Source organism: Poecilia reticulata, chromosome 10 (assembly GCF_904066995.2).
Source record: "Poecilia reticulata chromosome 10, P_reticulata-male-v2, whole genome shotgun sequence".
Lineage (NCBI taxonomy): Eukaryota > Metazoa > Chordata > Actinopteri > Cyprinodontiformes > Poeciliidae > Poecilia > Poecilia reticulata.
The window spans coordinates 23,543,712-23,558,750 of NC_088839.1; the positions used below are offsets into that span (position 1 = coordinate 23,543,712).

At 36.1% G+C, this 15,039-nt stretch overlaps 1 protein-coding gene across 8 annotated transcripts in view; it reads left to right on the plus strand.

The window, feature by feature from the left end:
* diaph2 (diaphanous-related formin 2) overlaps nt 1-15,039 on the plus strand; it is a 456,529-nt gene that overhangs the window by 17,029 nt on the left and 424,461 nt on the right. For 7 of the 8 annotated variants that reach the window (XM_081611702.1, XM_081611700.1, XM_081611701.1 and 4 more), the window contains exons 3-4: nt 1,604-1,636; nt 3,464-3,640. In XM_081611702.1, coding sequence (XP_081467828.1) covers nt 1,604-1,636; nt 3,464-3,640 — 210 coding nt within the window. The remainder of the gene's footprint in view (nt 1-1,603; nt 1,637-3,463; nt 3,641-15,039) is intronic. The other variant, XM_081611703.1, reaches the window with a different exon arrangement.

A 15,039-nucleotide genomic window follows, 5' to 3' on the forward strand; every position in this document is an offset into this window, starting at 1 on the left:
TGTTGGGTGTCAGGTGGTTTTTCTTTTATTCATTTATATTTGTATGTAGGCATGGGCCATTATGACATTTTGATGATGGAAATACCAGAATTTAACAACATTAAATAAGAATTTATTCAAAACATGATAAAGCTACTTTTCTTTGAATAAGGCTCTGGTCCACGTAGCCAGAAAAAAACCATCATTATCTGGTGCGTCATGTTAAAAGCATTGGTTTGCTTTGATAACTGGCCCATGTCTGCATGTGGGTCTTATGTCTCAATTGTGTATCCCTGGGGGTCATACACATTTCTTTTTAATTCACTTTATTATTTAGGATTATTAAGAATCTGTGAATCATTCATTCTTTTGTTTTTCAATTGACAACCAAACATCAAAAAAAAGTTTTTAAATCGGATGCAAGAATCACCCCAAAAAACAAAAAAGATCTCGTTTTTCATCTTTTAAATGTTAGTTTTGTCTTAAAAAATCTAAAATGAAAAACGGGTTGCAGGAACAAATTTTATTTCAATAAGTCAATGCTTGTTTTCCCAAAACTTGGAAATTGCACTTTGTGAAAAAGTGTGTTATCAACATCAGGTGTTATGTTACATATTTGACATGAAATAGAGCAAATACTAAATATTTAGACTCCCAAAACATTGAAATAGAAGTTAAAGGTATACCATATCCTCCACAAAAATATAGTAAGTCAAAAGTGCTTCGAATGTACAATTTTAAGCATAATGCAGGTGAATAAATAAAAAGCAGCTTAAATTATCTCTAATTGTAGAAATCTGCAACCAAAACATTTGACAAAATTCCACATTTAACAAATGTCTTTTTCAAGATATTTCACCCAGAACTTACAATCTTCTGATGCTAATATCCAAACATGGTAGGATGTTCATCTGCTGTAGTGTTCAGGAAATTTCTGAATTTATTTGATTTTTTTTTTTCTCTCTTTCTCCAAATGACAATATTTGGTAACACTTTATTTGAAGGGGTGTGCATAAGACTGACATGACACTTTCATAAACATGACATAACATCTGTCATGAACATATAGAAGTCTTTATGAATGTTTGACTGTTGTCATGAAGTCTCATTCGGTAAATAATGACACTTTTAATGCAAAGTTGCTCTAAAAGTTGCATTGAAAGTCCATTAAAAATGCCAACTTTGCATTAAATTATCATAATTTACAAAATCTTGCAAAGTTGGCATTCATAAATACTTATGTTCATGACAGATGTCATGTTTATGACAGTTTCATGTCAGTCTTATGCACACCCCTTCAAATAAAGTGTTACCCAATTTTTTTTTATTTTGGTTGTCAGTTAAAAATGGAAAGCAGAAATAATGTACATAGATTAGGTGTCTAATTCACATGTACAGTACTCAGTATTTGGTCACATGTCTAAAACATAAAAGGAGGCACTTCTTCTTGCTGCGAGTCTAAAACATTTAGCATTTGTTCTTCAAGGGACAAATTCTGAAAAAACAAACAAAACAAAAAAAAACACATGTGAAGACACCTAAGGTGGGATACATTCTGTGGGTTTGGCGGTGTTTTTATTTTCTGTTAGATATTGTTTTTCATACTGTGCCCTCCCTCCAACAGAACATACACATAAAAACACTGGCTGATGATATGGTAAGGTGCTTGGTTTCATTTTGCTGTGACCATCTTTGTTTCACACATTTCTCACTTATTTTTCCGTGATTGCATGAAACTTTTAATATACATCTGTGGATGGATCAAATGTGCCCAACTCCAACTAAAATAGTAAAGGCCTTTTACTATTAAACAGCTACTAGTTTATTTCCTTGTAGCTGTATTATTTTCATAGTACATTACCAAGATCATTTTAAGGACTAAGTTAACAAAGCAAACTGCAGTGTTGTTAAAATACTCTTAATTATCGACATCTGTGGAAAAAAAAATGTGTAAAAAGGCTTAAAATTAATTTCAATTGTTGCAGTAGTATAATCTCACACACAAAATAGTAGAAAAATTATAACTTTGATTTGAATACTTTATTCAGTAGGGATCAAATATTAACTTTATAAAGAATAATATCTCTTCCAAGTTTTTGTCAACCTACAGTATAATATTTTTGGGCTATAAATAGGACTTGACTTGAGGGCTGTTTTATTTTCTTCAACATGGAAAAGAAACTGTAAGGAAACATGCCGTTCAAGTGAGTTTAGTTTGCTTAAACTATCGTAAACTATACTGATTAGTCTAATTGTATCCATTATTAGACTGATGAAGGATTTCTTTATATTTCTCAATATCAACAACATTTGTAAATACTATTATTTTGAGAATATTTTGAGTCAAACTAGGATCAGTTTACTAATGATTTGATAAAATAAAAAAGAACCTAAAGAAACAAAAATTAAATTGCTAATTATATCCTGTAAACTACTGCAATGGGAAAAAAATGTTTATGGCTTTAAAACTGAACGTGCAAATCTAACTTCGATCAAGCATTTACCGCTCACTCAGGAGTTTGAAAAAAGGGGGTTGCACACTTGTATTTTGAATTGTCATTACCACAATTAATAAATAAAATATTTAATATAATTGGAGCTTGAAAAATAAAGTTAATCTCCCACCATGCTCCGTGCAGAGGAGGTGAAAATAAAAGCTCACTGGAAAAAACCTGTAGCAACAAGACAAAACTTGGCAGCCTCAATGTGTGACGCACATTGAGGCTCACGTTCAAATGTTTACCAGGGGTGAGGAAACTGACCGTGGTCAAAAACTCCTTGATTTCTTACAGTGATGTCGCTAGAATTTAACTGATTTATTATCCTTCTCTGTTTTTTAACAAATACTATCAACATGCTGTACATTTGATCCATTGAGTCATACTTTATTCTCATCTCATTTGCATGACAGCCCCTTCCCCTACTTACCTGTTACTAAGTAAACCTAACGATCATCCTCCCTGCATGTGTCCCATGTATGTTTTCTATTCGGAGCTAAACTTTCCCAGATTTATTAATTTAATTAACCGATGAATTCAAATAAAGAATGTTTTTAATCGCACACAAATTGTATTTGATATTTTGTCCTTGACTTATTAAAATGGCATCAGTACAAAACAGGTAATTATAACAAATCTGATGGTAAGTAAAGTCCTAAGACATTTAATGGAGTCTTATTACATTTGATGGTATTTGAAACTTGTTTTGCATTTCTTTTCAATGTTGAGAATTACAAATTTAGGTCAGGTTTCAATGTTTTTGATTTTCCCTTCACTTTGCAGCTGCACCTTTTAACTGTCCTGACAATAAGGGTGTTTTATGTTTGCAGTAAATTGTGCACAACCAGGTCCTGCGAGCAGGACATTTTCCAACTTGCTAAAGCACATGAAGTTTTTATTCCAGGTGGCCTCGGCCATTTTTTTTTCTCCTGTTACACAGACTGTTGTTGCAATATTTTCATTTCTCAAATGTGGTTTTCTTTCAGCGTGATCGTATAACAAGTTTCAGGAAAACTGGGACAAAGAAGGAGAAGCCTCTTATTCAGCACCCGACTGATCCCATCTCTATCCAAGCCGAACTCCCTCAGCCGCAGCCTTTCTTTGACGAGAGATCCATGAACCTCTCGGAAAAAGAAATAGTTGACCTCTTTGAGAAGATGATGGTAAGCTTTGTTTTCTTTCTTCTCCTTCATTTCGTCTTGATATTACAGCTCCTAAGTTCACTCAATAATAGAATCCAATTTAGAATGCTTCATACAAACAATATGTAGAAGTTCATTTTGAAAAGATGTATTAATGTCTTGGTATTCATGGTTCCTTGTTTTACTGCAGAGGACATGTGGTGTGTAAAGCAGTTTTAATATGAACATGATTGACCTTTTTGAGTTGGCATAGTTTTTTTCCAACTGGTTAGAGGCAAAAGTGAAAACATGGCCTAGAGGTCTCCCTAATGATCAATCAAGGTCAGATTAAACTGATGCTGAAAAGTATCATTGTGTATTTCTGAAAATAGTAGATTTACATAGTCGACCCTAATCCATTTAATGTAAGATCAATATTACAGAGGATCAGAAAACTTTCAGATCTCGTTTATAATCCATGACCTTAAAGCAGCTGCCCAAACTTGTTGCCACGAAGGCCAAAATTGTCTTGTTAAAAGCTCATGTAAACCACAAAAATATGTATATATTTTTTATTCAAAATAGAAAACATATATATTTTTTATTTTTTTTATTTTTATTTTTTATTTGCTCAATAACAAAATAACTATGCAAGACTTGGGTCAGCATAGCTGCCTAATTTTCGTGATTTCTTATTATGTGTGTGAGTAAAAGTTGTTGATGTTTGTGCTTTCTATTTACTATCAAACTAAGATGAATGCAGTAGCCTGGTTAATAGATGAGTAATAATTTATGTCGTACCTAACCAGCAGATAATACCACTGCAGACCCCAAATATCCAAAAACCAGCTGCCACAGAGACAGTTTCTTCCCTCAGGCTGTTAATCCAATTGACACAATGAACACCATACAGCCAGAGTAGTTAGCTGCTGTGTGTAAAACAAGATATGCATATTTGCGCTATATTTTGGCATAGAAATTAGCAGTGCATATATAATTATATATACATAGTGTTATATTTTATGCTCCTCAGAGTTTGTATATTTATATGAGATGTTTATTTCAAGTCAAATTCCTTATTTATGCACATAAACTTGGCAAAGTAAGCATATTTTGATAACATTTTACATATATTAAGACTTTATTTTTCTGTAAAAATGTTGGCCTTAAAAAAAACAAAACAAAAAATGTCAGACTACTAAATTTGCTTTCAGGTTAAATTTACCATAAAGTTTAAGAGTAGATATATGATCAGATGATTGAAAAGTTCATAAAAAAATCAAAATCAAAGTGTGATGCAAGTTGAGATGAATGTGGTTAAACACGTGAACACAGATTAACTAACTAATTCAATTTTTCATGTGTGGTTTCCAGTTTTGGGGAATTAGTCAGTGTGAGTTTCCAGGCATGCTAGGATGCTATTTAGTGGGCAGGAGACATCGTCAGTGATGGAGAGAGAAGTTTTGAAAATATCCTTCACTGCATACAGATGGTTCGCCTCCACCCAGGTCTGAGCCGGCTTAATCAATTTCTGGAGTCCATTGGTGTTGTACGCCCTCAGGCTGTTTTCCCAGTAGTCCTCGGTGTGGTAAATGGCACAGGCCAAGACAGATTCATGCAATGCCGGCAGTCCGTGTTGTGCTTTTTTCAACCCCTTCACCCAAACATCAAAAGGCAGGAGATTCCTCAGGAGGCAGGACAGAGCAGTAACTCTGTTCTTTTTTTTTTTCAGAAAGCTGTATTGTATTTTCCATTCTTTTTTGCTGTCCAAAACAAAGATTGATGCATGTCATCGAGGAGTTGAATGACTTTTAATTTGTGACTAGAGGAAGTCTGGAGCTGAACCCACAACTTAACCCTGGATTGAGTGGAAGATAGTGGATGGATTGATGTCAAATCAGGCAAGATAGTCACATGGGCTGAAATGATCTTTTTCCCCTGAGAAACTCTTTTAGTGAACATTTTCCCCTAAATAGTGAAATCAAGCCCTTACTTTCCTCTGTTTTTGAGAGCCTCTGACAAGTGTATTTGTATTTTGCACATTCCCTAGAACACTGAAATGACTTTCCCCTTCTCTGCCATCTTATATCATTTTCATTCTTTTAAAGCAAATTGTCCATAGTTGATATTTATTAGAAATTATTGTTGTTATATGTAAGAGATCGACAATTAATCAGTGACTGAACTCTGATCCAGAAATGCACAGTATTGTGGGGGATGTAGGCAGATTTAAGTCTTTAGCCACTCAACCCCTCACAGCCAGCTAAGCAAGGTGGGTGGCATCAACTAACCCACACTTTGGTTACCTAGCAACTCACTCACTCTAAGGTTACCAAGCAACAATCTGCTGAGTAACTTGTTCAGTAGCAGGTTGAGGTTTCGCCAGTGGGTCACATAACGGCTTAAAAATAAACGACGTGGAGTGAACCTTGTGGATAAAACAGGAAAAGTCACGCCTCCAGTTTGGCAATTACTCAGATATTTAAAACAACAACAAAAAAAAAACAAGTCAATTATTGATACTGAGAAATACTAATTTCAAAAGTTCATGTAATATTTGTTTCTCTAAAGTTTTATTTAGCTAGACCGGGGTCAAGAAATGTCTGGTTTAGGCTTTTTATTCTCTCCACAGAAGTAATTTGTTGCTTTAGAGGCAGTATAATACCTTAAAGCTACCACAAAACTCATCAAAACAAACTAAGAAAATATGCTACATTTATCTGAATTGGTTATGTGGAGCCTTTATACTTTTTTACTTCTTGATCTTATCAGTCAGCAATCCTTGCTGGGACCCCTTGACCCGTTTTCTCATTATTCAAAATTACTTTAAAAAATTCCTCAAATAAAACATGTGCACCTAAGCAGTGTCTACATTTACACCAAACCAACCTAATGCTGTTTAACAACACATAACCTCTGAGCACTTCATAAAATAGATATCTTTTCTTTTTTTTTTTTTAGTACAGCTACAAATTGCAGTCATTTTGGTAACTTATTGTCAAAAGGCAAATACTTTCTCTTTCGGCGTCACGTCCTTGGTCCCAAAAAAATGAAATGACACCAATGACTCCTTTTACAGCTCGTACACTTTCTTTAATACAAAGTACAATTGGACTGAGTCATGTTTTAACCTTTGACCATCACATAATCAGTTGCTTCCATTCCCAAAATGTATGGTTGTCCTTCACGGGGTAGACTTTTGCTTTACAGTTTCTGGAAGTAGAGAAAGTCCAATTTCTGTACTTCCACCTTGAATTGTAACCCTTTTATGAACTGTTTATTATACTTTGTTGGGTTGTTTTAAACCCAAACCACGTCAGTGCTTTTAAAGTAGTTTTTTTTTCCTATCATGAACGGAAGCAAGCATGCTTTTCTAACGTCCAGATGTATTTTTAATGCATTAAAGACAATTCTAGGGTTGCTACTGATGCACATTTTAAAATGGTCACACCAGTGTTTTGTTGGGTGTTTAATGATGCATCACTGACATGCTCTTTATCTGATTGTAATACAATCACCTGCTCACTTCTACATTTGATCCTGTTGTTCTGTCTCTCTGTGCCCAGCATAAAAAGAGGATCTTCTGTGCTTTTATGTATCATGAAACTATCCATTCACTTGTCTGCCATTGCGCAGCCCCTACAATGCTGCCTCCAGAGTGTGGCATTCAGGCTGCCATCCACATTCTCTTCTTTCATCATAGCTGTAGAAGCCTGAGTGTTGCTACTGTCAGCTCTTGTCCTCAGGCTTTCACAGTCATCTCTTTTGTGCTTCCCCGTCTCAGTGCTTGAACTCCAACCAGTAATGTCCCCAAAATTGAGTCAGGTTTTATCGTTTGGGTTGTCTGACATGCATTGCCTTGCTAAAGTGTCACAACCCCTTGAACCTTTTCACATTTTGTTGAGTTGCAGAAACAAACTTCAGTGTATTTTATTGGAAGTATTTTTTATGCGATAGGCAAACCAAAAATGGGACCTCAGGACAATGATGCATAGTTTTTCCACATATGTGACAAATGGAAAATACACAAAATGGGTGGCATGCATTAACTTTGATGCCCCTAAATCCGATGCTCTCCTTCCATATTGATTGAGTTTGAGTTACAGTGAACCAGTATATTTATGTTTAACTTGAATCCAAATTATTTGCTAATTTTTTTTTTGTAGAGCATATTTAAGTTATTTGACAGAAAATTAAGCTTAAGATTTCTACATGACACATTATTGGCTGGTGTTTGCAAAGTAGTCGGTCCAGATGTGCCATTTATTTTTCTTGGTGCCGATTTGCTATAATCTTGAGAAAGGAGATGATGATGCTAGCTTAGATGCTAGCTTATGCGGAAGAGCAATAAACAATTTCAACTGTGTACATATTAATTCACATTTAGGTACATTTGATGTTTGAGTTATTAAGATAGGCACTTGTAAGGTGTAAGATTGAGTTTTTGTTTTGTAACCATTTCTCAAGAAACTGAAGTTGGTTTCAATCAGAGAAACAACTGGAACAATTCCACCTCATTTTTCTTACAGTACATAAACTCTTCAAACATGGACTTGATTATTCTACAAGCGGAGTCTTTTAAAGTCAGTTTTGGGATTATCTGAATCAGATTCTACAAATTGAAGTCATCTTCAGCTTCATCTGTTTTTATTCACCTCGTTGCATGTCACCATGTCTGACAAACCATAGAGTCCTCCATCTTGCTACAAGTTTCTCCTACCATGTTGTGTAATGTGCTTGGTTCCTCAATCTGGTCGAAACGGGAGGTCGATTCTCAAACGAACCAGTTCAAGAAGGAGAGTATGAGATACTTTATGTTTTGAATATTGTTTTATAAACGCTGCTTTAAAATTCTCCAAAACTTTCTCCATAACCTGTCTGTTGTGGTCTTATATTTAGGTGTCAGTGTGGAGGAAACACTTTTTCAGATTGATTTATTTTAAAAAATCCTTGAAATGATTGAATGACCAATCATCTTTCTTCCACTTCGCCACTGTGCTCTGCTTTGTGTTGATCTGTCCTGTAAAAGTTCAATAGCCTCCATTGAATTTGTAACTGAACAAAATATAAAAACGGTTAAGAGGTATGAATACTCTTGAAAGGCACTCACCTTCATGTGTGTATATACAGAGGAGCTTTGGAACACAGTCAACAAGTTGTGATATGCAGCCTAAGACAACTGCAGAGCTTCGTGAACTCAGTTGCGTATTTGCATGAGCGCTGCAGTAAAACAACTCTCCAAAGACTGAAAGCGATTGCTAATCTCATTCTGCATTGAGAGTTTCAAATAAACTGTGTGCAGGGCCCATATTTTCTTACAGCAGTAATGACTCACAGTACCAAATGCAATCATTTGACACCGTCATGTTTGTGTAACCATTGTTCTTGGGAACAAAAGGAGCTTTGGCACAAGGATTTGGATTTAACATGATTTTTTTTTTTTAGTTTTTATGCCATTTGTTGACAGATTTAGTACAAGACATTTTAAATCTGGTTTTCATTTGCACAGATTTAAAATGCTAAATATCAGATTTACTTCTCCCTCGTCTCTGGGGTCAGATGTCACTTTTGTGCCTTTCTGGCCTTGTGTGCTGCAGGACTGAAATCTGAAAAGCTTTCACCCCATCTCTTTGAAGTGAGAAGCTGAATTACTCTACCTTTATTTCATAGGTTGTGTGCTCTATTGTCTATAATGCATCTGAGTGACTTGCTGTGTACACGTGTGTGTGTGTGTGTGTGTGGTGCTTACCTTTTCCGTATTTCTCGTACAATGCTCTCCATCGCCAGGGCCAGAGAAATGCGATCAGAGCTCAGAGTTTTCATCAGGTCTGTGTTCACTGTTTTCTTGCCCGGGCGCTCATCCCTGTCACTCACTTCACCTCTCAATTACTATGTTTGTGCTCACAGCAGCGTGACATTACACCCAGGCTTCAATTTGCTCAGTGACAGATGACACAAAAGGCATGTTTGCTGGTCTGACATTTGACAGGTCTTGACACTTGGGGTTGGGAGTTATAATTACAGTAATGAAATCGAAAAGGGGAAAAAAAAGAGGGTTATTTACTTATGTACTGTCAATTCCAATCCTGTTTTCACCTATAAACTGAAAACTCTCCTGCTTTGATGTTGTACTCAGAAAATAGCTGGTGGGTAGGTTTTTCTATATTTTATGCTAATAATCACCAACTTTGGAATGCATTTGTCATTTCAGATATTTTCCCAGTTTTCCTTTTATGTTTTACACACTTTTTTATTAACTTTACCCACATTTCACTATTGATTGTTCTCGCATGTTTTAGCCTTGCTGTCTGCAATTCAAGGGCTGACCCTTGCCATATTAGCGAAACCTCCAACTGTGCATTAATGACCACGATACATTTTTTATTTTTTTCCCCCCTCCTCTGTGGTGTGTATATCTATGCTGGAATAGCCCATAAGCCATTACTGAACAGCCATCAAAGCAAACTGACAAAATATAGGAATAAACTCTCAGTCAGTGGTAAGGAAATGCAAATGAATACTTTATAGAAGTTTTAAAGTTAATCATTGAGAGCAGGACTGCATTCATGAAAGTGCAGAGATTTAAATTGCATCCAAATAACTTTCAATGTGCTGTCTCGGTAATTGTGTAGTGCGTAGTTATGCGATTTGTCACAGGATTTAGCTAGATATGCACAGCTTGAATTCTGAGCCTCTCATCACAATGCACAGCAGTAAATCAGCTGTTAAAAATGTCCAGTATTTCTATCGCACTGAGGAGGAAACTGTGTGGAAGAAGTGGGCTTCAATCAAAGATGTTCATCTTAGGAACGGCGTGGCTCCAATCAGCTCCTAGTGAGGGTAAAGCTTTTCTCTAAACCACGAATGCATGATGTGTGACACTTCTCTATGATTGAAACAATATAATATGTGCAGTCTCATCGTTATATAAAATGTAGTGTTTTGTAGGGGACCTGTAACTACAGCTAATCCAGATTCTATTTTTTTCCTTCAAATTCTTCTTGTGTGTGTTTGTAATTAAATCCTTCATAAAGGGATAAAATGTGCTCTTAATCTTATTTAATTTCAAAATGTTTTGTACCCCTTAAACTTTTTAGCATTTTGTCAGTCAATGAAGGCTGTGTTATTCGGATTTTATGATTTTTAGAGGTACAGAAAGTGTGTGTTCAAATTCAGGAGCTGCGTCCAGTGAAGGCAGCATTTGAAGGCCGATTACGTCACCGCAATGCGACAAAGGCTGTCCGAATTCAAAGGCTGCTGCAAATTGCGTCCTCCTTTTTCCAGGATTTGCAGGACGGGTCTGGTGTATTCATAGAAGTCCATCCTAGCCCCAGACTCAGTGGGCAGGGTGTGCTGCTAAAGGAGATTTTTGTTCTTGAAACAATGGTGAAGTTGTGTTGGTAGACTTTTGTTTGCATTAACATTTTTATATAGTTATGAGAAAATGTATATAATTCATTAAATTATTTAAAATGATTAAATAAATAAAAAAACTCACCAGGTCTTAAAACTCCACTTTTTGCAGTTTATGTTTAGTACAATCATGGTTGCTTGGTGACGGGGCATGTGCTGAGTGAAGGTCATAAATAAATGTAAAGATCAGACCGTCAGATTTCACTTCCAGTCTTCATGGTCAACGAAGAACCGAGTCTATGCTGATTGAGTAGACTCGGTCCTTCGAAAGATGAAGTCTCGGTCTCTTTCCACTTCACAATTATGCTACTTTGATTTGATCGGTCACATAAAACTACATCACAACTCATTTAAGTTTGTTGTTTTGAATGTGAGAACAAATACTTTTCTAATGCAATTCATTTTCAAAAATTTGTGAAAACATGTTGGGGATGGAAGCACAGTGACAATGTAGGACTCCAGTGCCACTGTGGCTTGTTTGAAGATGTGTGTTTTATGGTGTGTCATTGTTAGGATGAACACTCTGGGTAATAAGCTCCTTTGTGATCCCTCAGCACTTCCACTCGGCACCAAGACATTAAAACCAGCCCACAGGAGAATTACGCCATATGCCCTTATGCCTCTCATGGATCAAACTTGAGGGTAGTGGACAGAATAATTGATTTGTCACAGTTGAAGCAAAACATATATATATTTTTTTTACTACTTACTTTTCTCAGATCCACATTTCTCTCTAGGGCAGCCTCTTCATAGATTTTCAAGCCTCGGGTGCATTTGAGGATGTACGTTAATTGTCAAGTCTAATTCAAAACCCCAACAAGTTATAAGCCAAACGATTTTGCCAAACTTAGTTGACTATTTCTTTTAGGGATTTTATTCAGAGATGTTCACACAAGTCCAAGTAAAGTCTTAAGTGCTGAAATATGCTTTTTCACATTGGATGCATGCCATCTATTTTGCTTTAAACACCAAATTGTCGTAGACTATGAATTAAAATCCTTTTCCTGAAGCACAATGTCATATATGGACAGTTGGCACATTTATATTTCTTTTTACTAGTTTGAATTTAACATGCAATAAATCGATATATTTGAAGATCAGTAAGAAATATGATCACATAAAACATATTGGTAGGCATTTGTGTTCAAATAAGACATTTAAAATAGGCTAAACAGGTTAATGTTTCCGAATGAGTCAAACAGGAATTTCTTTTATTTTGAAGGAACCAGAAAGATTGAAGGTCAGACTATAAGATGTTAGTGTATGTTGTTTATAGTGAAATTATACAAATTCATTAAAACAGTTCATTTCTAGAAGACAGAGGTGATGCCATTTATACAACAAACACAGCAAAGATATTGGCAGCCTTTTTTTTTTTTTAAATTGAAATGTATGTGATCGAATCTGTCTATATGATCTGACCGAGTTAACTATACTTCTGTAAAGAATATGGCATTTTGCGAAGTGCTTTGGGAAGGTGTGTTGTGATTCATCTCTATATATAAACGTAACTGAATCCAATAGTCCACTGCATTCCTTTTAGAATAGAATAGAAATTCACTTTATTGTCTCGTATTGGGAAAATTCAAAACTGCAAAAAGTAACTGTGAATCTCCATAGTGTGAATCTACACACCTTACTGTCCTCATGGATAAATGCAAATAACAAAATTAAGAATATTATACTGTACTGTAAGGGACGAATTACATCACAACCTACAGTGCAGTTATTAAACTTGGCGTATTCTGACCCAAAGGAGAGTAGCATAACTATATAAAAAAACTACAAAATGTGCATTTAAAATGGACTATTTGCAATATATGAAAAGAAAACTGTAACCATTGATGTGCAAATACCAACAGAAGTGTTATTTGAAACCAGGAAAACTGCAAATATGAGCAGGGATGTAAACACACTTTGAGTTTGTTGGCAGCACTGATGGTTATAGAGTCCGACAGCTGCTGGGAGGAAGGATCTCTGATAATGCTCCTTTGTTCACTTGGGATGCTATAGAAGACACATCTGTCAGAACTGCAGGCTTTGACTGGTAAGAGAAATTTAGAACCGGTTCTAAGGAGGAAAATTTAAAAACCAAAATTACTGTTGATGGAATTTAGGGGAAGAGAAGAATAGAGGACATTAATAGACACGTCTTTAAATAGTAAATATTGATTTACATGAGAGAGTGAGGCCAATACCTCAAGTCTTTAGAGCACAAGTCTAAGTCAAACTTGAAGCTCTTTGTCTGGTTTGATGCAATATAGTCCAAGATGAAACTCCATCCTAGCAGTTTAACTTCAGGATAAAGTTCTCCAAAAAAAATGTTGTGCAACTTAGAAAAATGGGGGAACAAAGTTGGTTTATAAACTAAAATTTGTTGCAAAGTCTTAATTAATCTGTTAGTTAATGGCTGCCTGAAACCTCTGATCCAAATAATCAGACAGCTGCTAAGCCTCATCCCCAGTGAAGATCTGCCATGCCTAGAGTGCAGCCATTTTAACTTATTGCTTGGTTGGGGAATATGGTTTGGTGAGGGGGAAACACCTGCTTACTTGGGTTGCAGTGATTGAGGACTCAGGAATTTAGTCAAACACATAACAGCTTTGTTTTTCTAAATTAAGCATTTCTTTACTTGGATGGAGAGCGCTGTTGAAACGTTTTGCCCCCTACAAATTTCTTCTTTCTTTTTTTTTGTCAAACTGAAATATTTCATATTACCAAACCCATTGCAATACCAAACAAGGATAACCTGAGTAACCATTCACCAAGAAACACAGAAACATGGGCCTTTGTGTTCTATTGATCTATTTTTCCCCTTTTAAACTCTCCATTTGTGGAGACTTTCTTTCACTGTGGTTAAAATAAGTTTATAAACATTTCCAGACTAATAGATGAGAGTGAATTTCTTTGCCTGGAATTTCTTTAGATTGGGATATGATGCGTTGCTTTACTTGTCGTCAGAAAGGTTCTACTGAAGTGATTTCTGGCAGTTATCTGACCTGGCAAGGGAAGTGTAAAAACAACATTGGCATGCACAGATCATTCATAATTTGAGAAATTACTTAACAGTCATTTAACTTGAGCCATCTTCCTTTTAAAAGATTACATAATTTAAAAGCTGCCTGTTGTATGGTGTGATTAAACAGGTGAAAACTAGAGAAATCTTTAAGGGGGGAAATACTTTGCCACAGCACTGTGGTGAAGGAGGATTTCCTGAATACACCAGTATAATTATGTTTGGTATGAGCACAGCACCCTGATCAGTATTAATAAATTCTTCCCGGAGTTTGTCAGACTGGCGTTAAGATAGCGAGCTGGAGTGCTCGTCTAGTCTACTGGCATCGCTAGAAGCTCAAATCACGGCATTTCAGTTACACCAGCAGAATAGTCCTGATATATCGAGACTCTTTTTATGTTGCCTGTGAGGGTATAATTAATAAAAGAGCATTAATCATTTTGCAGGCTGAACATGGAGGGCTCATTCCTCCAGTTTGCCCCTTGACAAACGTCCCGCAGGCTCACTACTCATGCAACCCGCCGCCCCCCCTCTGTGTGCCTGCAATGTACTCACCCCGCCACATTCTGCCTCCTTTATTGAATGCCAATTAAGCAGATAAATTAGCAGGGTTCAAAGATTAATTAAAAAACCTGCTGGTTTCCCTGGGTGATGAAAAAGTTTCGGCTGCATTTTTTTTTTCCTCTCCCCCTCTTCCAGTTCCACAAGAGATGTTAATGGTTTTCTTTTTAGCTCAGAGGGTATTTACTGGAGGAAATGTAGTTAAAGGAATTTAGGTCACAGTGCCCGTGGTTGGGATTCCTGCCCATGTCTCGCAGACAAATGAGGCTGAACAACTTCAATCTGATTACTTGTGGTAAGATAATACAGCCAATGTATAATACACTGCTCTTATTTGATGATGCACCTAATTTACAAGGTGAATTAGACATTTGATCAGATGTAGAGAAATCAGTGTGAAATCGGAGCTGTGATGGTTAAAGATTTTTTTCCTTTCTGCCCACTAGAGGGC